General features: G+C 39.8%; 1 protein-coding gene across 1 annotated transcript; it reads right to left on the minus strand.

Annotated features, from left to right (window-relative positions):
* Nucleotides 1-16,381: 16,381 nt before the first annotated feature.
* On the minus strand, nt 16,382-22,776 carry LOC308461802 (metabotropic glutamate receptor 4-like). Its single transcript, XM_080978970.1, has 4 exons — nt 22,683-22,776; nt 21,967-22,098; nt 20,537-20,764; nt 16,382-16,615 (listed from the first exon to the last, which is right to left on the minus strand). Exons 1-4 carry the CDS (start codon nt 22,716-22,718, stop codon nt 16,499-16,501), a joined length of 513 nt encoding a protein of 170 aa, XP_080835096.1. The 5' UTR covers nt 22,719-22,776; the 3' UTR covers nt 16,382-16,498.
* Nucleotides 22,777-25,503: the final 2,727 nt, after the last annotated feature.

Here is a 25,503-nt window from a genome sequence, read left to right on the forward strand (position 1 = left end):
GCACTGACACCTCTGGATGTCCCATAGGAATCAGCTGCAAGTCCTATAGGAATCAGCTGCAAGTTCCCCATTAGGAACTTTTTAGGCTGAGCCCCACAACTTAAAGTAAGTGACACAAGTTAACCTCAAAAGTGTTCTTAACTGGATAGGAAAAGGGTGATCTGAAAGTTGGGGACATTGACACCAGTTCCTTGTCATGATCAGCTTTCAGCACCTTTCCCTTTTTGCAAAAGTGGAGGACCTATGAGGTTGGTCCGCCCACAGAGGCTGATGGATCCAATGGGATTCCAGATGGCTCTGGGGTTTTTTCTGGCTGATATGACCAGCGCTCTGGTCAAAGCACTGCCCAACCTCTGGAATATCCAAATGGGTTGGGCCGTTGGCATGGCTGATATTGAGCACCCTTGCACACTTGGTGGGAGCCCACTTGGGTCAAAAGAATGCAAATTGGTATGGAAATGTAAATTAAAGACTGTGAAAACAGAAACTGAGGAAAACCAAAATTGCTCCTCTCTATATGCTGATGACAATGTCCTGGTTAAATTAAGAAATATGTCCCAGCATTTAAATTTGTTATAGAAGGCTTGGAGTGGAAAAAAGAATAGTATTGCATGCCATTCCCAATCTCTGAGTGGTGCAAGAGTCCAGAGAATGTTTATTGTTTCCTTTTAGAAACTGAGACACATATGAGACTATCGCGTCTTTGTGATATATGGTTTATTTACACATATGTACAACCTGAGCCTACGATGGGGGGGTTCACAGCATAATCACCCTAGTAGGGTCTTGTTTCTCCCATATCTGCAACCTTGGATTCAAACTGACCTCAGCCATAACTCTGACCGTCTGTCTAACTTTCTGTGTTTTACGGACTGCTGCCTTTACCAGACTGCAACCTTTTTTCCTTAGCTCAAATCATGCCCAAACTCCTATTCTAAACTCTGCTTTAAGAAAGGGGGTAAGGGGAAAATCACAAAGGAGGAGTATACACGAGTAGCCAACAGTTGCAGGGGGAAAGTAGGACTGGCTAAAGCTGGGGTTTGCAAGAGAAGTTAAAAATAATATAAAAGGTTTCTTTGGCTATGTCTGAAGAGGAAGAACAAGCAAGTGGTAGGTCCTTTACGTGGGAAAGATTGCTCAACACCTACTTTGCCTCTGTCTTCACCCAAAAGGGAAGTGAAGCCCAACCTAGTGATAACAGAATAAATGATGTAAGGAGGGAGCACCAGCCCAGGATAGGAAAAGAGGTAGTGAGGGAACACCTAGCTACTTTATATGAATTCAGATCTACAGGGCCTGATGACCTGCATCCAAGGGTACAAAAGAAACTTGCGGATATAATTTCAGAGCATTTGACTATTATCTTTGAGAATTCTTGGAGAACAGGTGAGGTCCCTACAGATTGGAAGCGGGCAAATATTCTCCCCAACTTCAAAGGGGGAGGGGAGGAAGACCCAGGAGCTGGGTATGTTTAGCCTGGAAAAGAGGAGAGTGAGATAGCCATCTTCAGATATGTTAAGGGCTGTCACATGGAAGAGGAAGCATGCTTGTTTCCTCCTGCTCTGAAGGGTAAGACTCAAACCAATGGCTTCAAGTTACAAGAAAGGAGATTCTGGCTAAACATTTGGAAAAACTTTCTGATAGTAAGAGGTGTTTGGCAGTGGAACAGACTCCCATGAGAGGTGGTGGACTTTCCTTCCTTGGAGGTTTTTAAACAGAGGTTGGATGGCCATCTGCCACGGATACTTTAGCTAAGATTACTGCATTGCTGGGGGTTGGACTATATGACCCTTGGGTCCCTTCCAACTTTTATGACTTTATGAAAACTCTTTGTCTTCAGAACTAACTCTGACACAAACAGTTCCCTCCCTTTGGCTTTCTTGTTCGTCTGATAACTTCCCTTTGTCATTTGTAGTGGCTCATCAACTAGGAAATTACCAACCTAGCTTGGCTATTCAAGCAATTGAATCCATGCCGGATCCAGGAATTAGAAGCAGGGTCCAAGAATTATAAGGGAGTCTGGGCATTCAGCCTACCACCTCCTCCAAAAAGTCTCATAACACCATGAAGAAAGTGAAACAAAGGGCTCAGGTGGGATCTACCATTCTGCGTAAATATCAACAGAAGGTATATTTTTTGATTCAGTGGTACCTCGGGTTAAGAACTTAATTCATTCTGGAGGTCTGTTCTTAACCTGAAACTGTTCTTAACCTGAGGTACCACTTTAGCTAATGGGGCCTCCCACTGCCGCTGTACCGCCGCTGCACAATTTCTGTTCTCATCCTGAAGCAAAGTTCTTAACCCAAAGTACTATTTCTGGGTTAGCAGAGGCTGTAACCTGAAGCGCCTGTAACCCGAGTTGCCACTGTACATTATTTTTTTAATAAAAAAAAGATTTGCACTGAAAACTGACTTGATTTCATGTTTGATATATATGTCAAGTAATAAAATTCAGAAAATCATGACATAAAACCAGCATTATTTCACTGAGTCCTCTCATTATACCCAGGCAATAAAGTATTGAGTAATAGAAAGATTTCCTTTACAAATTGTGTGTGTGTGTGTGTGTGTGTGTGTGTGTGTGAATATATCAGACTTGCATCTCACTTTCTTTTAAAAAAGCCCATTTCACACCACAAAATTCTGAAGAAATTTAGACCCTTCACGTAGTCCCAATTTATTAACACATTTTACATTTCAGTATAGATTACCCAAAATATAAATAAAAACATGAACTCTTTCTTCATATGTTACAGAAATAGACTTTGGAGTTTCAGATTGGGTCCCACAAAGAAGACTCTATTTTGATAGGATTATAACTTCACTTAAAATAAAAAGTGATGATTTCACAACAACCCTATGATAATTGCTTCAGTCTGGCTCCCACAAAGAAATATAACTTCAATAAAAATAAAATAATTTTTTTCATCTCAAAACAACCCTACAACAATAATAAATGCTTAAATACTTTCATTATTTCACATAGTACCAGTTTTTCTGTAGCTATGTTATATTTTCCTGTGCAGGTGAAAAATACCCAGATTTATTATTCATTTATTTCTCTGCATTATCTGCTCTTTGTTGTTAAGCTCAGGCCTGAAAACAATAATGTAGCATTTAGGAGAAAAGATACATCCTAGTAACCCTGCACTGGAAGCCAAGATGGAGAAAATCTCCACAGCCACCATGTATTTTCCTCTTGTGCTCAGGTATGTAGGAACAAAAGAGAGCCAAACGCTGCAAAAGACCAACATACTGAAAGTGATGAACTTGGCTTCATTAAAACTGTCAGGCAACTTCCTGGCAAGGAAAGCTACAGTGAAGCTGACAATGGCTAGGAAGCCCATGTAGCCCAAGACACAATAAAACATGATGCTTGAGCCTTCATTACATAGCAATACAATTTCTTCAGTCCCTGAGGCTGTGTCCACATCTGGGAATGGTGGAAAGGTTCCCAACCACAGAATACAAATCCCTACTTGAGTACTGGAGGAGGAGATGACTACAGAATAAGCCAAGCGTTTACCAATCCATTTCCTCATCCTGGATCCTGGTTTAGTAGCCATGAATGCCAAAACCACAGAGATGGTTTTGGCCAAGATGCTAGAAAGGGCTACAGAGAAGACAATACCAAAAGCAGTTTGTCGCAGAAGACAGGTCACCCCATTAGGCCTTCCAAGAAACAACAAAGAGCAGAGGAAACACAAGAGGAGGGAGATGAGAAGAATGTAGGTTAGGCTTCTGTTGTTGGCCTTGACTATGGCAGTGTTCCGGCATTTAATGAAGATGACAAGCACCAGAATTGTGGTCAGAGACAACAAAAGCGCAAAGGAAATTAGAACAATGCCCAAAGTGTCATCAAAAGCCAGGAAGTTTGGAATCTTAGGAATGCATCGATCCCGATCTTTGTTTGGATAGTGATCATTTGGACAAGAGACACAAGTTTCCATATCTGGGGAGGGGAAAAGAAATTTAATTCAATGAAAATTGTTCTCAAGCTTTTTCAAGAGTCCACCTAAAATAGATTCACCATGCGTTACAAAACCTTCTGAACAATTGGCTTCCAAAAAAGGAATGCCAGCAATCAAACACGTGTGTGTGTGTGTGTGTGTGTGTGTGTGTGTGTGTATTTGAGTACTCATTCTTGACCCCCTTCTCTCCGTCTTAGAATAATAACTGCTGTGCAGTGGAAAGAGAGATTCAGTGCAAATGATATCCATTATCGGGGAAGCTAGATAATTTTGCAGCATGGGTAAAAATAATAAATATTATTAATGAAAGGTCCTCTAGGTTTCCTTCTCTCGTATGCACCACCTAGAAGAGAAGTTGAACATTCTGGAAGGTGTGACAAAGGCAGAGATAAGGATAGGTGCTGGGGGTGGACCAAAGGAGATTAACTAAAAGAAAAGCACTGTTGGGTGAATGGTTTCTGGGAACATTCATAACCAATGTGTGGAACAGTGAAAGATGTAGAAAGGAAGGGACAGAATAAGGAATTGGAGACTTATTTAGGATGTGCTTTTCCGGAAGTCTGAGCAGTGGTGAGCCAGAAACTATATTGTTTGAAAACACTATGAGAACAACGTCTAGGTCTCTATATTTCTAAAAAAGGTAAAGGTAAAGGACCCCTAACAGTTAAGTCCATTCGCAGACATCTTTGAGGCTGTGGCACTCATCTTGCTTTACAGGCTGAGGGAGCTGGTGTTTGTCCGCAGACAGTTTTTCCCGGGTCATGACTAAGCCGTTTCTGGCAAAACCAGAGCAGTGCACGGAAACGGCGTTTACCTTCCCGCCGGAGCGGTACCTATTTATTTACTTGCACTTTGGAATGCTTTCGAACTGCTAGGTTGGCAGGAGCTAGGACTGAGCAACGGGAGCTCATCCCATCGCAAGGATTCAAACCGCCAACCTTCTGATCGGCAAGCCCAAGAGGCTCTGTGGTTTAGAACACAGCGCCACCCGCATCCCTTTCTATATTTCTAAGGAGACACAAATCCACTAGGTAAATGTGAGGAGGGGAGAATGCTTGGGGGGGCTCTCAATACTTAATTGAAGAAGCTCATAATAGGTCTTCTGCTTTAAAAGTATTTTTTCACACTGACTAAAAATAACAAACAATATTAATGGAATGTTGTTGTACATTTTCCAGACAATGGATCATGCCATTATTACTTCAGTGTTACTCAGAAATACTTTTTACCTGTGTTCCTATTATATTAAAAGATCCAATAATATTAACAAGATCTTTCCATAAAGCTTATCTATATCAACAATTAGAACCATATATTATGCCATGATTTGAATGGGGGGGGGCACCCGAAGTTAATAACAGCTAACTTGCAAAACAGTAAGTCCTACCAATCTCATCAGAAAACATCCCATCTTGACATGGAGCACAATCATAACAGCAAAATTTCTCCCCCTCCTTTTTAAACTTCCGGTAACCAGGTTGGCAGTGGTCATTACATACTGAAGGGGGTGGCACCTATCCAAAGGGAAAGGTTATTATTAAGAAAATGCCTGGGAAATTGATCTTAAATCAGTAAGAATCACCAGTAAATAGAAGTGTAAATGATATGGAATAGCATATCCATATGAGCACAGGTGCAAGATTCACTGGATGAAATACTGATTATGTCAAGCATCTTATAATTAAAGATTAGAATTTCTATAATGAGTCCACCAAATAATTGACCTATTTATACATCTGATCTAATACCATTAACTAGGTTGGAGACCCTGTGACCTTCCATATTTTGTTGAATTAGCATTCCTATCAGCCAAAGTTTTCCAGCTGAAGGGCCAAAGGTTTCCATTAGGTGAAAAAGAATTACGTCTAACCTGGACTTAGCTGGTTTAGCATAGTTAGGATGGCTCTCTTATATAGGACACAAAATCAATAAAGGGAATTAATTTAATGGAAGAACTAAATGAAAAGATAAGAATCTATTTGAATATTCATTGGTAGCTTGCCTATAAAGTATCTTGGCATTTATTTATTAAACATTCAGAGAAAAGGATTTTCAAGCTAATCATTCCAAATTTGAAGAGCCTGTAAAAGAAGGTCCTTTGAAAAGACCTTAAAACATCTATTGACTGCATAGTATAGTTACATTAAAAATGAAACCCTACGCCAAAGGATAAATGGACGTAAACCTGATATCAGGAATCACAAGACAGAGAAGCCAGTAGGAGAACACTTCAATCTCCCAGGACATTCAATACAGGATCTCAAAGCAGCTGTCTTATTACAAAATAATTTCAGAAATAGACTTGAATGAGAAGCTGAATTACAACTTATTACTAAACTAAAAACTATGGAGAGACTTGGTCTGAATAGAGATATTGGATTCTTGTCTCATTACATATGCTAAAGCTATTATTGGTCATCTACAGTACATACTATCCCATGCTTTTTCCTATCACTAACAGTCGTCAACAGGTTTACCATACCCATTGAGTAAATCACCCATCTCCTACTACCCACCCTCCTACTATGTATAAGGGCCTGGTGACTTCTGTTTCAGTGTATCTGAAGAAGTGTACATGCACATGAAACTTATACCCAGAACTAACTTAGTTGGTCTCTAAGGTGCTACTGGACAATATTTGTTTGTTTGTTTGTTTGTTTGTTTGTTTGTTTGTTTGTTTCGTCTGCATCAGACCAACACGGCTACCTACCTGAATTAAAAATGAACGGAACAGAAGATATTTTTATTTCTGTTTTAAAATTTAATTGTATCAATCACATATATTATTTTGAAGAAATAATAAACTGTTGGCAGGCTTTCTGTGGAATGGGGAAACAGCTAGGATATTAATTATGACATTTCAAAAACCACATAGTCGGAGTGGAGAACAATATCCTAAATAAATATTATATCATGATGCGATGCAGGTAAATGTGCTGGAGGGATGGATAAATATGAAGCATTAATCAATTAAGAATAATAATTGGGATAGTTCCAATAGTTAGGATTGCACCCTAGATCACCCTGATTCACCTCATAATTTCATATATGCACAAAGACGACACATGCATTTATTATGTATTATTGTTAGTGTTGTGTATGAGGATTTGGTTTCAAATAATTCCAATAACCAGAAGGTTAAAACCAATATTCTAAAAACAGCAGAAACATGAATAAAAATGTTTCAATTAGATCCTCTGGAGCGGAAGTATATTCAAATCCTTTATTATGCCTGGCAATGAAAGGGCATAATAAAGGCTTTGAATATTCTTCTGCTCCAAATGATCTAATTGAAACATTTTTATGCATGCAAAGAAAGGGCAGCTGGGTGCATTTGCCCCAGGCCTTGGCGAGTTAAGATAGTTGGAGGCCCCCGCCAGGTACTTGCCAGTCCTACACTGTCATGCCATGGAGGCCTCTAACAAGATTCAGACAAGCTCGGTCCTGGGGGAGTTTTATAAGTTATGTGATGTCTAACTGATTTCAATGACAAGTCTATCAGCAGGGCCTCTGGTTTCAGCTATTACAGAACAGAACATTTCTTCTGGGAAGGGACTGGTCTGCTTTCTATAATGACTTTTAAACATCATTGTATCCAATCTGCTTAATACTTGAAGGGTTCCAGTCATCTTATGTATTAACTCAAAGATGTTAAATGCAAGTGGATTGTGCCAGGAGTGAGAATATAACCTAGGTGAAGATGAAGATGTCTGGGTTAAAATATGGCTTAAGCTTCCTATAAATATCATTGTGGCCATAGTCCAGGAGGCGTTGCTGAAGGTAGCGTTTTTCTAGCACTGGACTCCAGCTGAGCTTTTGCGCATCACCTCTTCAACGTCATCCCTTTGGTGGTGGAGCTACAACTTTCTACATTTATGGGGAAACCTTTATACATTTATAGCGGGCATGTCACAAGCTTACTGGGGTTTGGCAAAGTATATTTGATGTTATTCCTGGTATTACTGGTTAGCCGTGTTATTGTTTGATCATGAATGTTGCTACTTGAGAGGTAGTATGGCTCTTTCCCTACCTGAGTCAAGTTCCAGTGCCATTTGATTCTGTCCTCATTAATGGAAAATTCTTTGCCCGGAGGAGCCTGAGGATCCAGCTTCCCGACCTTGACCCTGATGTAGGATCCATTTGGGAAGGTCACCAAGTTCCTAATATCAAATCCACCTACTAATTCTCCATGTTTGTTAAATGCAATTTCATCTCCGGCACTGTTGTTGAATGACATCATCTGAAGGGATGAGTGGAGCTAGAGAGAGAGAGAGAGAAAAAGTCCAAAAAGCATTGTAATATTATCATTAAATATGAAATCACAACAGCTTTTGGTAGCAGATATGGGAAGAGAGTGGCAAATAATCAAACCAGTGGAAATTCAGGATTTGAATGTGCTGCCCAATATATTTAGGGAGGAAAACTAAGACTATTACCACTGTTGGAGGCAAGTCTTCCTCTAGAGAACATGATTCTTGTAGAAATGAGGAGGGGAAAGGAACACAAGCTTGGGTAAGATAAATGCAAGTCAGCAATAAGATAAGCTAAAATGCATTTCATTGTGCCCATTGCTAAAATCATAAAGAGCAGCAGTAAAACATTATTTAAATAGTTGTGTAGCAAGAATTTGGCTAAGGAGGTGCTTGGATTCTCTCCTCTGAAGGAAATAGTGGAGCTAGAAAGAGCAAGAGAGAGATTTAAAGTCTATAAAGAATTTTAATATTATCATTAAGGTTATTCAAGCAGCTTTCCTAGATAGATTTGCATGCTTTTTTTCTGTTGTGAGGAATTCACAACAAAGCGTAATCCGCTTTTTGTAGCAGATATGGGAAGAGAGTGGTAAATCATCAAATAAGTGGAAATGCAGGATTTAAATGTGTTAGAGGAGAAAACTCAGACTATTGTCATTGCTTGAAGCAAGAAGGCTTTCTGTAGAAAAGTGAATTCCTTTTGAAATGAGCAGGGGAAAAGGAACAAAAGTTTGGTAAAATAAATGCAAGAAGGCGATAAGTGCACTGTGCATGTTGCTAAAAACATAATGAGCAACAGCAACACATCATTAATATAGCTGAGTAGCAAGAATCTTGCTAAGGAGGTACTTGGACTCTTGGGTGACAAATGAGTCAAACCTGTATTAAAAAAAGATAAGGAGTTTTCAGGGAAACTGAATGATTTCCCCCCCATCAATCTTCACAGTTGAAGACATGGGGCAAATCCCTGTGCCTGAGCTGCCCTCTGCAGGGAGTACGTTTGAGGAACTGAGGGGAATAGTGCTGACCTGAAATAAGTCCAAGGCCTTATTAACAAAATAAAAATTGACAAATTAGCTGTCCTGGATGGCATCTACCTGAGTTATTTAAGAGCTCAAATATGAATTTGCTGAACTGCTAATTAAAATATGTAACTTCTCCCTAAGATCGGGCTCCATGCTTGAGGATAGGCCAATATAACACCAACTTTTTGAGAAAGGGTTCCAGGGAAACCTGGAGATTACAGGCTGATTCACTTAATCAGAATCTGCATGGTTTCTGAAAGAGTAAGCCCTGCTTTACTCATCTGTTACAATTCTTTGTAAGTGTTACCAGGCATATAGATACGATCCAGTTATTATTTATTGAATTATAGGTCACTTGGGTTTTACAAAAAGCAGCTTACAATATAGTACAAAAACTAAAAGCAGTGCAAAGCTGAAATGGAGCACATCCAAAACTCTCCATGTTATGGGTACAAAACCTGACTGGGAAGAAACATTTTTCCTGGTGCCCAAAGGGAGCCAGTAATGTCAGGTGTGCCTCCATGTGAAGAGCATTTCATAGGCTAGGAGTCACCATTGAAAGGTTCCATTCTCTGTACCTGAAGTAGCGCTTCATCTCAGTCACCCACAGACAATGGCAGAGCCTCCTTGGTCTCTCCTGGGAACTTTCCTTTCTTCTGCCATTTTCCCAACCTGGGGGTGCTTCAATTCCCAGACTCTCTTTGAGGGTCCTTCCATTATCTATCTGCTGCTTTCACGTGGGTGCAGTCCTTGGCTCCCAATGGCATCCCAGAAGGGGAGACGACAACAGAGCAATAACTACATGTAAACTGGATACTTTACAAAAGGGAGTATTACCTTCCATGTTTGCACATTCCAAGGATATGGTCGGCCCCCGGCCTCAATTATTCTGTAGTTGGCTCTGGATGAGTATGTGATTTGTAAGGCATGTGCCAGAGAATGGACAGAATTATAGATAGCATAGCTGTGGCCAGTCATACTCATGGCAAAATAAGGTGCAGGAAGGCTCTCCAGCATCTCTTCTCCAGTACATGTGTTTTGAAAGCTACAGCTGAATGCTTGTTCCCAAAATTCCTTGATAAAACCATCTTTCTTTTTCCAAGAAGGATGTACATTCTGAAGAAGCTCTTTAAAGCCTCCTGGATGACTTGAGTGAATTGCAAAGGTTAGAGCACCATGAAGCCCTTCCATATCCATATTAAATATCTTTAGCATGGCACATGATGTGAATTCAATTTGGGCTGTTGTAATCCACACTTTTGCTGCAGATACCTTCTCCGGATATTCAGGATGTGTTACTTGAAACATTATAGTTCCTGCTATAGCATATGGCAACCATGAAATAGAAGAGGTTTCTCCATATATAATAACCACATCAGCTTTGCTTACCGCAAAAGCTGGCAAATGTGTCTGTGTTTCTAAGGCTACTTTTTCTGGATCAAGTAAATTATGCAAATGTTTACGAATTCGGCGTATGAATGCCGAACAGATTTTATTCTCCAGAAGCATTGGCTCTATGGTCTGCAAAAAATGTTCTCCGCCTTCATCATTTACAGCCATCAGACCTACCCATTTCCATCTGAAATGCACAAGTAACTCAACAATCCCTTGATACTGAAGGGCTTCATTGGGGACCATGCGATAAAAAGAAGGGAACTTCAACTGATCATTCAATTCTGGTTGAAATGAACCATATGAAATCTAAAACAAACAAACAAACAAAAGTGCACCATTTCAATGTTGGAGTATATTATTTAAAACCTTGGCACATATCCATCTTTCCAAGCTGAAATTCCACCTTCAAAAAAAGCATGTAGGAATAGAAGCATGAAACAGAAAGACAGAATGACTACCATTTCCCGCATTCAATGCAAAACTTGACACTCTTACCCATTTATACATGAAAGAGCATCAGCAATGCTATCTTCCATAAATGAAATATTCTATACAAGGAAGAGGATGATCAACAAAGGAATGCCCCAGCTGCATGAACCAGGGGTTTCTGTGAGTGAGAGAATTAATAACAATAGGCTGACAGTAACACCAAAAATGTGCAGTAAAATTCATAAGTGTGTCAGTCAAGCATCAAATTGAATCAATGGAGAAAAAACCTCAAGGAAGCTTACATTCCCGGTTGGTCTCTCCAGAACTGAAGCATGAATCTACTCCCCAACAATAAATTATTACCAAATATAACACCAAAGAAATGCAGTATGGCTTTCATCTGATTTTGCCTAAAGTTTCGTTTTTAAAATGCATTCTCTCCAAAAAGAAACCCAACCAAAATTCTGCAGGAAAGAGAACCAGACTGCGAAATCATTCATGTCACTGGAAAGCCCTGACAGCCAACGCTTACATATATACCCCACAAAGTCACAGCCAGGAGCTGTCATTCTCCACGTACAATTGGATAGATCGATAGATGATAGAGAGATAGATGATAGAGAGATAGATAGATAGATAGATAGATAGATAGATGATAGATAGATAGATAGATGATAGATAGATAGATGATAGACAGATAGATAGATACAGATGATAGATGACAGATAGATAGAATATTACTATGTTCTGTATAGGCCACCCACTTCATTGTGCCAGATGACAGGATAATAACAAGAAAAAATACAGACTTCACCTTTTGTGTCACCAAATTCCCACATGAAAATTGGAAATTCCCATTGTTTGGTTAATCAAATTCTACCTGTGGAATCTTGTAAAGACCTAAGATATCTGCCATTGTTGAGGAGGTCTCAGCGCTCAGTCCCCCGATGACTCCTATTACATTTTCCTGGATACCACATTTGTAGTTGGGCACAAAGTTATGTGAGTTAAAGATCAGATCCTGAGTGTTGCGGTAGGTCATCTTTAGGTCACAGTAGCTCTCATGGATGTGGAACCCCAGAGTCACATTGAGCAAGATATTGGGATTCTCATTGATCTCTTCAACAGCGAAGACCAAGGCTAGGATATGCTGGTAGAACTTTGTCACCACACTGCAAATGAAGGGACTTGCAATTTCATTGGAAAATTAAATTATTTTAACACTGTTTTCAACTAGATCCAAGAGCTAAAAATGCCCAGCTATAAAGAGAGGGCACAGCCAGGAAAGTTAGTCATTAGCTAAATCCTGTTGGCAAGAAAGCAGCTATGTTATGGTTATTAGACTTGTGCATGATATAATTCTGTTTTCGGAGTTCCATTCAACCAGATCAGAGTTATTGTAACTCAGAATATATAAACGGTAGAACAATCTACATAGAGGATATGAAATATTTCCTTGAATTTCACCGTACTCATATATAATATTACATCCATTCTTTTTTAACTCTAGACAATTTCAGCAATGGGCACCAGCTGGGTCACAGAAGTACGATACTGTGTTTGGAATCACTGGTAATTTCTGAAATCTCCTAAAAATGCATCAATTTCATACTTGTCTGTGTACCTTTAGCACCTTCCTTTTAAAAATTTGAAACCCAGTTTTGAGTGGAAATAGAACGGAATGCAGGGAACTGCCTTCTACTAAGTCCATCTAGCTCAGCATTTTTTATACCGTTTACTTTCATGTTGTGGCGTGTGAGTCTTTGTCAGCCCTACCAGTGGATGCCAATCATTTAAACTGCAACCCTTTACATGAAAAGCATGTCCTGGAACACTTCCTTATAGCTGTTCCCTGTATGCAGACACAGACAGAACAATTGTGTCTAATGGTTTGTAGTACTGATTTCTTTAGTAAGTTGTTTTATAGCATAAATCATTCAAAAAACCAAACAAACCCTGCTTCTCTGAAGGATGCTTTAATTAATTCATATCTATGATCCAGTATTTCCATTGGTTGTTGTTATTATTTTTTTATTATTACTATTACTATTATTAAAAATTACATTCTTCATGTAGTGTTGGAGATGTCAAATAAAGATACGGTGTGAAATGAAATCAATGTGGATTTTCCAACACAGTGAGATTGGAGTTCCGCTCATGGACTGTCACTTCAAAAATTGTTCTGAATGGTTCTCCAACCTTCTAGAAATTTTTTTGAGAGTAATTCAAATGAGAGAAGGAGAAAGCTGCATTGCACAAGTGGGAATGTGCATTGATTTTCACCCTATGCATTTAGCTAGAAAGCCATTTAGGAAATATATTCCTATGGGAACATTTATAATCTTGGATTTATCTGCCCCCCATGTCCCCATGGTTTCCTCCTGAAAAGACTGCAGTCAACCAGCAAAAGAGAGGCAAAGAAAGAAGTGATTTGTCTGATATCTCCTGCTCTGTCATTCATCTGATCTTGCTCCCTCCCTCCCTGCATGATTTTCTCCCTGAAAATGGCTGCTGCCAACCAGCAAAGAGCAAACAAGCAAGAAAGTAAGAAAGGGGGCAAGTGCTGGCTGTTCAGATATCTGAATCTGCAGAGTTTATAGAGAAGTTTGGACATAATTCTTTACATTCGAATCAGTGAATTTACACAGAGCACAGTCTTATTCAAAGGAAACATGAATTCATGACAGTCAACTATAGAAACATAAAACACCACACACACACACACACACACACACACACACGGTGCAGTTTTAGAGAAGGAAACAATTCCTTACAGAGGGTCTTCAATCAGTACTGGGGAAGGTTGCTCTTCGAATGACAATCCAGGGATGGCGTAATGTATAAGATCTGTCATCCCACCAATGAGAAGATCGCCTGGCTCATACCACTCATGTAGAACACGTACGGGTTTCTTTCTGCTGCAGCTAATACTATGCACTTTGCATACCATGTTTGGAAGCAGAAGGAGAAAAATCACCATCCTAATAGTAACCTTCCGTCCACACATGAAATCTCCCACGTCTCTCAGTTCACCATATCATTACTGCTATTGACCTCATTTGAGCAAGATGACTTTCATAGCAGCTGACTCTGCCAACACACTACACAAAGGGACTCCTATCCACCTTAACCTTAACCTCAACAATATCACAAAAGCATATCTTGAATGCCAATTAAACTACATCAATTTGAAATGTGAGCTCTACAAAGTAAGAGGGAAACTGGTCAAAATGACAGAGCCCTAACTCTCTCTATTCCCTAATCTTAGCTGTCTATGGAACACTGGGGAACTTATAATCATTTCAGATGTTCCAATTGAATGTTTTCTGCTTCTGTCTTCTGTGAAGCCACTGGAGCTTTGGTCAATTGAATTGATTATACTAATTTAGATAATTGCAGGGGAAATAATAACTTCTGCAAAGTTCTTGCCTGTTGAAAATATGGTTTCTTTGAATGAAACATATTTGTTGCAGCACAGAGTTGGAAGGGAACTTCAAGGTTCCCCCTGGGGATGGGGGTTATTGTTTTGTCACAACTTGCCTGTTGCAGTGTGGGGCAGGTCGACAATTTTTTTGAATGCCATAAATGAACAATTAAATGAAGCTTGGGAAGCTTAACACAGGTCCCACCAAATGTGGCATAGGTTTCAAACAGAAATTCTCTTCTTGTAGAATAGACAATTTCAAATAGCATTATTAGTGTTATTACTACTATTTTAATTTATTACTAAAAGTAAGAAGTATGATGGGATTTGAAGAATGCTTCAGAATCTATTATAGTCAGTAAACTGTCATCTATGACCACTGCAGTCTGCACCTGGTAATGGAGCTCCAATCTGATGTCTTTATTCTCTGGCTCTCCCTCTGCTAACAGCCTTTAACCACTGTCACTTACTTAGTAGCCCAGCCAATTCCCTGCACTGAGTAAGGCCGTGAGGTTTTTGGGAAGGGGTAAATAACAAACCAATTGAAAGAGACAGAAAGAAACACATTCAATTGAACACAGTCGATATGTGTTCCCAATTTATTTACTAATTTATTAACTTTCATCACAAAACAATCAAAGGGCAGGTCACAACAGGGCACTACTATCCGTAAAACCAATCAATAAAATTAAGCAGATTTTTTAAAAAATCATAGCATATTGAGGAAACATCAAGCACTTATCTATCCACATTGTGTGAATAGGAACATATTGTAACTTAATGTTGGTGTTGGCCGAATCTTGAGCCACTGGTTAGTAATAAAGACACTTCAACTCGTCTCATGGTTACAACATTGCAGCTTCTAGTCTTCCTGGAGTTTATTCTATTTATACCAGAGCTCTAACATCAACTGTAATTTTCTGAAAAACTCTGCCACAGTAATATACATCTTTTCTATTCCTGTTTTCAACTTATTGGCCAATCAAGGAACAAAGAGTTCATATATCTTACTTGCACTGAATTGCATATCTTGTTAACATTTTAGCCCCTTGGTGAGAACTGCATCTATTTTCATGGGTTTTCTTTCTTTCGTTTTAAAATCACTATGCAAAACCACAGAACAAAAACTGTTGTAATTAGTCCCTGGTTATTTACACATCTCTGATGATTATGTGTAGAATACCAAGAAAAAAATTGGAAGCATAAACGCTTCTATTATTTATAGCTTTCTTCGGATCAGTTGATCTTTGTTGTTCAACTCAGGCTTCAGTAAAATGATGTAGCATTTAGGGGAAAATATGCAACACAGTAGCCCAGCACTGGAAGCCAAGATGGAGAAGATCTCCACAGCCACCATGTATTTTCCACTTGTGCTCAGGTATGTAGGAACAAAGGAGAGCCAAACACTGCAAAAGACCAACATACTGAAAGTGATGAACCTGGCTTCATTAAAACTGTCAGGTAACTTCCTGGCTAGGAAAGCTACAGTGAAGCTGAGAAAGGCCAGGAAGCCCAAGTAGCCCAGGACACAATAAAACATGATGCTTGAGCCTTCATTACATAGCAATATAATTTCTTCAGTCATTGAGTATGTGTCCACATCTGGGAACGGTGCAGAGGTTGCCAGCCACAGTGTACAGATCCCTATTTGAATTTTGGAGCAGGAAAGGATAATGGAATATGTCAGCCTTTGTCCCAACCATGTCCTCATCCTGGACCCTGGTTTGGTAGCCATGAATGCCAAAACCACAGATATGGTTTTGGCCAAGATGCTAGAGAGGGCGACAGAGAAAATTATACCAAAAGCAGTTTGTCGGAGAAGGCAGTTTACCACATTAGGCCTTCCGAGGAACATCAAGGAGCAGAGGAAACACAGGAGAAGGGAGATGAGGAGAATGTAGGTGAGGCTTCTGTTGTTGGCCTTGACTATGGCAGTGTCCTGGTATTTGATGAAGATGCCAAACACCAGCACTGTAATCAGTGCTAACAAAACTGCAGAGAAATTTAGAACAATAGCCAAAGTGTCATCAGTAGCCAGGAAGTTTGGAATCTTAGGAATGCATTGATCCTTTCCTTTGTTTGGATATTGGTCATCTGGACAAGGGACACAAGTTTCCATGTCTAGAGAGAAAAGGAACAGCAATTTAAATGCATGGGAAATTGTTCTCATCATAGCTGTCTTAGCAGAAGCCCACCTAACATTGATGCAAATAATTGAGACTATGCTTTCTAAAGGGAACCTGCTTGGGATCTCTATGTGAAATACCTCTAGGTCTCTACATTTCTAAGGAGATAGAGATCCACCAGATGAATCCAAATTGGGGGTGTGGAACTTTGGGGGCTTTGAGGACTTCCTTAGAGAAGCTCACAACAGATGCCTAAAAAGGGTCCTTTGTATTTAAAAGGGTTTTTCCACAACTTTTTCATAATAACAAAAAAAAAAAAACCAAAAACAAATAGTACTAATGAAACGTTCTTTTACATTTTGCAGCCAACAGATCTTGCAATCATTACATCAGAGTTACCTGGGAATTTGCTGGTGCTAAAATGTTTCACCTGGGTTTCTGCGTATTTTTTACTCAAGATGTTTAACAAGAACTATGCATAAAACTTTTGTAGGTAAATAACAAAAACTATATATTATACCCAGTGCTTTTTTTCTGGGGGAATGCAGGGGTACGCATACCCCTAAACATTTTGTGAATCTAAGTTTGGCCTCCTTGAGGGGCAGTATTTCACTATGTGTAGGAAAATGAAAGTACCCCTAAACATTTTTTTAGGGGGGGGGAGGACTGATTATACCATTATTTGAAGATAACCCCCAGCTTACTTTGGGGGGAGGAATGTATTCTTTGATGTATATTTATATGACAAGTCCTACCAATCTCATTTGAAAACATCCCATCTGGACATGGAGCACAATCATAACAGCAAGATTTCTCCCCCTCTTTTTTTTTCTTATGGTAGCCAGGATGGCAGTTGTCATTACATACTGAAAGAGGTGGTACCTATCCAAAGGGAAATTTATTATTAAGAAAATGTTCAGGAAATTGAACTTATATCAGTAAAAAGCACCAATAAACGAAAGTGCAAATGACGTGGAATAAAATATGCTCAAGAGAACAGGTGCCAGAATCACTGGATGAAATACCTACTAGATCAAGCATCTTGAACACTAAAGAAGATTATTATTATATTATATTATATTATATTATATTATATTATATTATATTATTAATTTTATTGGATACTCCTATGCACACACTTTAAAAGGCCATGGATCATTAATAGCCAAAAGCTTGGTTGAAGAGGAATGTTTTTATTTGGCACCCAAATATATATAAAAATGGTGTCAGGTGAGCCTCCCTGGGGACTGAATTCCACAAATCGGGAGCCACCACAGTAAACACCTGTTCTCATGTTTTCACCCTCCAGACCTCTATGTAGTGGGCACACAAATAAAGGACTCAGATGATGATTGGAATATTGTAGTACCTAGTTAAGGTAAAGTTAAAGGACCCTGGGATGGTTAAGTCCAGTCAAAGGCGACTATGGGGTTGTGGCGCTCATCTGGCTTTCAGGCCAAGGAAGCCAGCATTTGTCCACAGACAGCTTTCTGGGTCATGTGGCCAGCATGACTAACCCACTTCTGGCACAATGGGACACCGTAACGGAAGCCAGAGCACACAGAAACACTGTTTCCCTTTCCAGCACAGCGGCAACTACCGTATTTTTCTGTCTATAAGACGCCCCCATGCATAAGATGCCCCTTGTTTTTGGGGACTCCAATTTAAAAAATGGGGGGAGATACTATTCATGTATTAGACGAGCCCAGATTTTGAACATTATTTTAGAGTAAAAAAAAACCATAGTATTATACACGCAATAGTATGGCATTTATCTACTTGCAGTGGTGTACTTTCGAACTGCTAGGTTGGCAGAAGCTGGGACAGAGCAATGGGAGCTCACCCCATCACTGGGATTTGAATTGGCAAGCCCAAGAGGCTCAGTGGTTTAGACCACAGCGCCACCCACGTCCCCATTGTACCTACACTTAGCCCAGCAAATAGTACAACTTGTAAAACATCTGATCTAATGTCACTACCTAGAACAGGTGTGGGAAACTTTTTACCCTCCAGATGTTGCTGAACTACAACTCCTAACAGCCTCAGCAGTTACGACCGATGGCCAGGGATGATAGGAGTTGTATTTCAGCAACATCTAAAGTACGAAAGTTTTTCCATGCCAGAAACAGAATGACTTGAACTAGACGTTTCTAAACTTAATAAAGTGTAATTTACACTGCTTTCCATAGTTAGAATTTCTCCCTTCCATATAAATGTCTCAGGATATAACATTAATAAAAATAATACAGATGGGAAATAATTTAATGGAATAGCTAAAGGAGGATGTAGCAAGCCATTTGAATGTCGATTGTTAACTCACAATTTAAAGTTTATCAGTATTTGCTTTCAAAATAATTATTTCACATTTGAAAGGACTGTAAAAGAAAACCTTGCAATCAATAAGAAAAACTTAAAACTTTTCTTGGCTGTCTTGACTGGTTATATTAAAAATGAATGTAATAACAGAAATTTTAATTTCTGTATTAAAAGGCAATTTCTGTTCCATATATTATTTTGAAGACGTTAGAAATTGTTGATATTGTTATGAGTTTGGGGTGTTAAGGTGGGTGCCAGACCCCTCTAATCCCTGGATCCAACAAGTGTTAGAATTTAATCAAGGTTTCTAATTCTTGGAATTGCCAGGCCAGCCTCCTGGTGTGGTGATAACCTGGATGATGAACCATTAAGAGGGATTAAGGGGCTTGGCGCAAGGTGGCAAATGGGTGGGGTTTTCTCCCTCAATAGATAAAGCCAGAGTTTAGAGTACAGAGTTTGGAGGGATGATTTGACCTAGAAGTAAAGCAGCAGAATGGAGAGAGCCAGAGAAATATTTCAGAGCAATGTTTGATTTCACTGAAGGTTCAGGTTGTATATATGTGTAAGTAAACCATATCTCTTAAAGACACCATAGTCTCTGCTGTGCCACATTTCCAAAAGAAACACCACCCCTGGAACCCCTGGAATCCCACACCGCTCAGACATTGGGGTGACATGCAACACTGGTGTTAGAATCTAGATTTGTGTTTCTGGAGAACAGCTTGTGAGCACAGAGTCCTGATTCTAAATGGAGGGAGGAACGGGAACACACCTGGAACAGATAAAGCAGCAAAGCTAGCAGCAGATGGAGCAGCAGTTTGCTGAAATGAAGTCCTCTCAATGGGTTTGCTAGATCAACAGCTGCAAGTGGTGAAGACTGGCCTAGAAGCCTGGTTGTGAGACTTCAGTAAGAGGACAAAAGCCTAGCTAGCCTGGACTCTAAGGTATCTGAGTCACTAGCTGAAACCCTAACGGCTTTGGCTAATTTGGTGTTGGCCAACAGGCTCACAACAGCACAGAGTGGGGTGCTCTGGATTCAGCGTGGGGTGCACAGCACCTGGTCTTCTCTCAACTGTGTGGCACAGGGTGCTTGGTGCGGCCTGCTCCCAACCGTGCCATGTCACTAGCACTTGTTGCATGCCGCGTGTTTGATGTCACACACGCACCTTGCATGCGTGCAACATCAGGCCCCCTCTTCAATGCAAGATGACACTGCTGCATTCCTCAGTTTCTTTAACACACTTTTATCAATTTGTCAACAGTTTCCCAGTGAATTTCAAATGTATGCAATATATTAATCAATTTTGCCTTTTTCTTTGTTACATCTACAGACTCCCGGCATAGGTGCTCCACCATTCAGAGCGACCGTGTGTGTGGGGGCGGGGCTAGCCGTGCACAGGGGCGCATCCCAGGGGGGCGTCACCCATGGCAAGTGTCCCAGGGGGCAGGGCAGTGATGTCACCCTTCTCAGGGATGACACCTGGGGTGGACCACACCCACCGCACCCCCCTTTCTCTGCCAGTGTACATCTATAGACATCTCATTTTATTGTATGATCATGAATATTGATACTTGAGAGGCAGTGTGGCTCTTTCCCTACCTGAGTCAAGTTCCAGTGCCATTTGATTCTGTCCTCATAAATGGAAAACTCTTTGCCTGGAGGAGCCTGAGGATCCATCTTCCCCACTTTGACCCTGATGTAGGATCTATTTGGGAAAGTCACCAAGTTTCTAATGTCAAATCCACCTACTAATTCCCCATGTTTGTTAAACGTAATTTCATCTCCAGCACTGTTGTTGAATGACATCCTCTGAAGGAATGAGTGGAGCTAGAGAGAGAAAGGGAGAGTTCTAATAAAAAATCTATAAAGTGTTGTAATATTATCATTAAGGTGGTTCAGGTAACTTTCCTAGATAGATTTGAATTCACTTTCTTGGTTGGGAGTGGGGAAATTCACAATGAAGGTTTATTCAACTTTCAGTAGCAGATATGGGAAGAGAGTGGCAAATCGCAAAATTAGTGGAAATTCAGGTTTTTGAATGTGCTGCCCCAGAGAGTCTATTTTCTTCAAATACATTCTAAATATTCATTGAACAAATAAATTTACATTATAGGCATACTTGTATTCATTAAATGCATTAACTCTTGAGGTGACAAATTCCAAAATTTGCTCATTTTAATGCCAATATGCCATATACAAAGGCATCAGTAGTAATAGGTGAGAATTCAGTGTTGCATGCAAACTGAACAGTCTGCCACAGGAAACTTTACCTTCCAAGGTTCAACAGTCTGAGGAGATGGTCGGCCACTGGTCTCAACTGTTCTGTAGTTGGCTCTGGATGAGTACCTGATATGTAAGGCATGTGCCAGAGCATATGCAGCGGTGTAGATACTGTAGCTGTGGCCAGTCATGCTCATTGCAAAATAAGGAGCAGGAAGGCTCTCCAGCATCTCCTCTCCTGTACATGTGTATGTGTCGTCTATTTGCTCCATAGCATTTGGAAATTTACACTTGAATGCTTGCTCCCAGAAAGTACGGATAAAACCATCTTCATTTGCCCAGGAAGGACGTACATTCTGAAGAAATTCTTGGAAGCCGGGCAGATCATTTGAGTGAATTGCAAAGGACAGAGCACCATGAAGCTCTTGCATTTCAGCATAAAACAAATCGTGAAGCTTAGAGAATGTGAATTCAATTTGGGCTGTTGTAATCCACACTTTTGCTGCAGATACCTTCTCCTGATATTCAGGATGCATTACTTGAAGTATTCTAGTCCCTTCTATAGCATATGGTAACCATGAAATAGAAGAAGTTTCTCCATATATAATAACTGTATCAGCTTTGCTTACCGCAAAAGCTGGGAAAAGCCCCTGTGTTTCCAAGACTACTTTACGTTCAATAAAATAGGTATACAAATTGGTACCAATTCGTTTTATGAATGCTAAACAGATTTGATTCTGCAGCAGCATTGGCTCTATGGTCTGCAAAAAATGTTCTCCACCTTCATCATCTATAGCCATCAGACCTACCCATTTCCATCTAAAATACACAAGTAACTCAACAATCCCTTGATACTGAAGAGCTTCATTGGGGACCATGCGATAAAAAGAAGGGAACCTCAACTGATCATTCAATTCTGGTTGAAATGAACCATATGAAATCTAAAAAGGAAGAAGAAAAAAGGAAGAAGAGGGTATTTCAGCATGGAAAGAGGCATTCATCATATTGTTTAAAACCTTGTCAAATACTCTATAATATCTCACGGTTAGTGATGGGAACCTCTGACCTGTGTTCTAATTTGGTCTGGCTGACCTCCTAATTTGTCTACAAAGTAGTTTTCGCTAAGCCACTCATGGAAAGAATTAATATCCTAGTGGTGCTGATGACTTTAGACAATCAACAATCGAGGCACTCTTGCCCCTCTGAAAACCTAAGGTCACTCATGAAAAAGATCTGGGTATGAGGAAGTTAGTAACTCATACAGTAGCCTGACAGTAACACCAAAAGTATGCAGTGGAATTCATAAGTATATTACTACCACCTAATGAAACACCAAAGAAATACAATAGGGATTGCATCTGACATAACCTGAGGTTTTAGTTTGAAAAGGCATTCTTTTCTCAAGAAGGAGGCCCCACCAAAATTCTGAAGGGAAAACGACCAAACAGTCAAATTATTGCACATGAATAATCAAATTCCTACACGAAAGGGAGAGATTTCCATTGTTTGGATACTCAAATCCTACCTGTGGAATCTTGTAAAGACCTAAGACGTCTGCCATGTTTGAGGAGGTCTCATAGCTTAGTCCCCCGATGACTCCGATTACATTTTCCTGGATGCCACATTTGTAGTTGGGTACAAAGTTATGAGAGTTAAAGATCAGATCCTGAGTGTTGCAGTAGGTCATCTTTGAGTCACAATAGCTGTCATAGATGTGGAACCCGAGTGTGACATTGGGCAAGATATTGGGATTCTCATTGATCTCTTCAACAGCGAACACCAAGGCTAGGATATGCTGGTAGAGCTTTGTCACCATGCTGCAAATAAATAAATTAACTGGATAATTAAACAGTGCACATAATTATTTTAATACCGTTTTCTTCTAGATTTGAGATATGCAGCTGTCGAACTATAAAGAAGGGGCACAACCAGCAAAGTCATTCAGTAAGTCTGGTTGGCAAGAACTATGCCATGAACATCAACAGACCACAGAAGTGTGATTCTGTGTTTGGAATCATTGCCACTTTCCAAAACATCCTAAAACTTCATCATCTTCATACCTATCTGTTCAGCTTTGGCAGCTTCCTTTTTAAAGTTTCAAAGCCAGTTTTGAGCCCAGCCTATCTAGCTCAGCATTTCCTACACTGGTAACTGGTAATGTTTCAGAGTGGGGTCTTTGTCAGCACTACCTACAGGTGCCAAGCTGTTCCCTATAGACAGAGCTGATCCCTTTATTAAGCTGTTTTGTAACATAGTTGGCCCCCAAAACAAACAAACCTCACTTTAATGAATTCGTTTCTATACTTTACTATATACCATTTTCAGCAATCTTGGACATATAGTACAAAATAAAATCAATGTAGATTTATCCAACAATATTCGTGTGGATGTCCACTTATGCAATGAAACGTCTCCTTCCTCTCCTCTTTCTGTATGCCTTTGAAATCTTCCCTGGGGTCAGGGGGAGTCCTCTAGCCTTCTGGGAGCATGTTTTGAGGGGAGGTTGCAAATGAGAGAAGTGGAAAATTCCAATGTGCAAGTGGGAATCTGCTATTGAGCAGCAGTTTGAGAAGAAACTGCATTTTTCTTCACATATCTTGGTGGCTTCTTTCCAGAAGACCATTTAGTAAAGAAAGCATGAAAAAGAAGAACAAATTTTCTTCTTTTTGTTTTGCTGCTTTGGTTCTTAGATTCTCTTTCTAGAAAGGAATAAGTGAAAACCCATTCCCTTCTAGAATGCTTTTATGAGATTTTCTTTTGGTCCCATAGCAGATTCTTTTTCCAGTAGTTGTTGGCATTTGGTTATTTTTAAAAGTGAATATAATTATGAAATAAATCAAGGGACTTAAGGGCTGTCATTTTCAATGCAAAGTATATCTTTCCTGCATACTATGATAGAATGCTTAAGATTTTGAATTTCTGCTCAAATTGAATTACAATATGTTGATGTTTCCAATGGTTCAAATGGCAATATAGTCTTTAAAATCAAAGAAACATGTCACCAATAATATAAATGTAAAGAATCATTGAAACACTCACACCCCAACACACATATACAACACACTTTCATAGAGGGAAACCGTTCCTTACATAGGTGAGATAATCAGTTCTGGGCAAGGTTGCTTCATGAATAAAACTTCAGGTAAAATGTAACAGATAAAATATGTCATCCCACCAATGAGATTACCTGGCTCATACCACTCATGTGCAACACATACAGGCTTCTTTCTGGTGCAGCTAATGCTATGCACTCTCCCACTCTGTCATTCATCTGATCTTGCTCCCTCCCTTCTTGCATGGTTTTCTACCTGAAAAAGGTCAGCCAGCAAAGAGGAAGGAAGGAGGGAAAGAAGGAAGGAAGGAAGGGGGCAAATGCTGGCTGTTCAGATATCTGAATCTGCAGAGTGTATAGAGAAGTTTGGACATAATTCTTTACATTCGAATCAGTGAATTTACACAGAGCGCAGGCAGATAATGGGAACTGTGTGTCTTCTTTTTCAAAGAAATCAAGGAAACATGAATTCATAGAGGCAGTCAACTATAGAAACATAAGACACCACACACGCACACACACACACACACACACACACACACACACTCAAACAAACAAACAAACAAACAAACACAGAGTGCAGTTTTATAGAAGGAAACAATTCCTTACAAAGGGTCTTCAATCAGTAATGGGGAAGGTTGCTCGTTGAATGTAATTTCAGGGAAAATGTAATGGATAAAAGATGTCATCCCACCAATGAGGAGATCACCTGGCTTATACCACTCATTTGGAACATGCACAGGTTTCTTTCTGGTGCAGCTAATGCTATGCACTTTGCACACCATGTTTGGAAGCAAAAGAAGAAAAATCACCATCCTGATGGCAAGCTTCCATCCACACATGAAATCTCCCACGTCTCTCAGTTTACCATATTATTACTGCTATTGACCTGATCTGAGCAAGATGGTTTGAGTGGCAGCTGGCTCTGCCAACACTCTACTCAAAGGGACATCTACCCCACCCCTTATCCTTAACCACAACAATATCACAAAAGCATACATTGAATGGCAATAAAGATACAACAATTTGAAATTTCAGCACTACAACGAAAGAGGGAAACAGATCAAATCACAGTCCTGCCTCTCCCTAGTTCTTAATCTTAGCTGTCTATGGAACACTGGGGTGCTTATAATCAATTCAGACTTTCAAGTTAATTTTTTCTTCCTACTACCTTCTGTGAAGCCACTGGGGCTTTGGTCACTTGAACTAATTATAATGATTTTGATAATACAAGGAAGGTAATAAATTGTGCAGTGTTTTAGGATGCTGAAAATATGTTTGCTTCAACACTGTT

The sequence above is a fragment of the Podarcis pityusensis genome (genome assembly GCF_964106645.2).
Source record: "Podarcis pityusensis genome assembly, chromosome: 13".
In the NCBI taxonomy this organism is placed as follows: Eukaryota; Metazoa; Chordata; class Lepidosauria; order Squamata; family Lacertidae; genus Podarcis; species Podarcis pityusensis.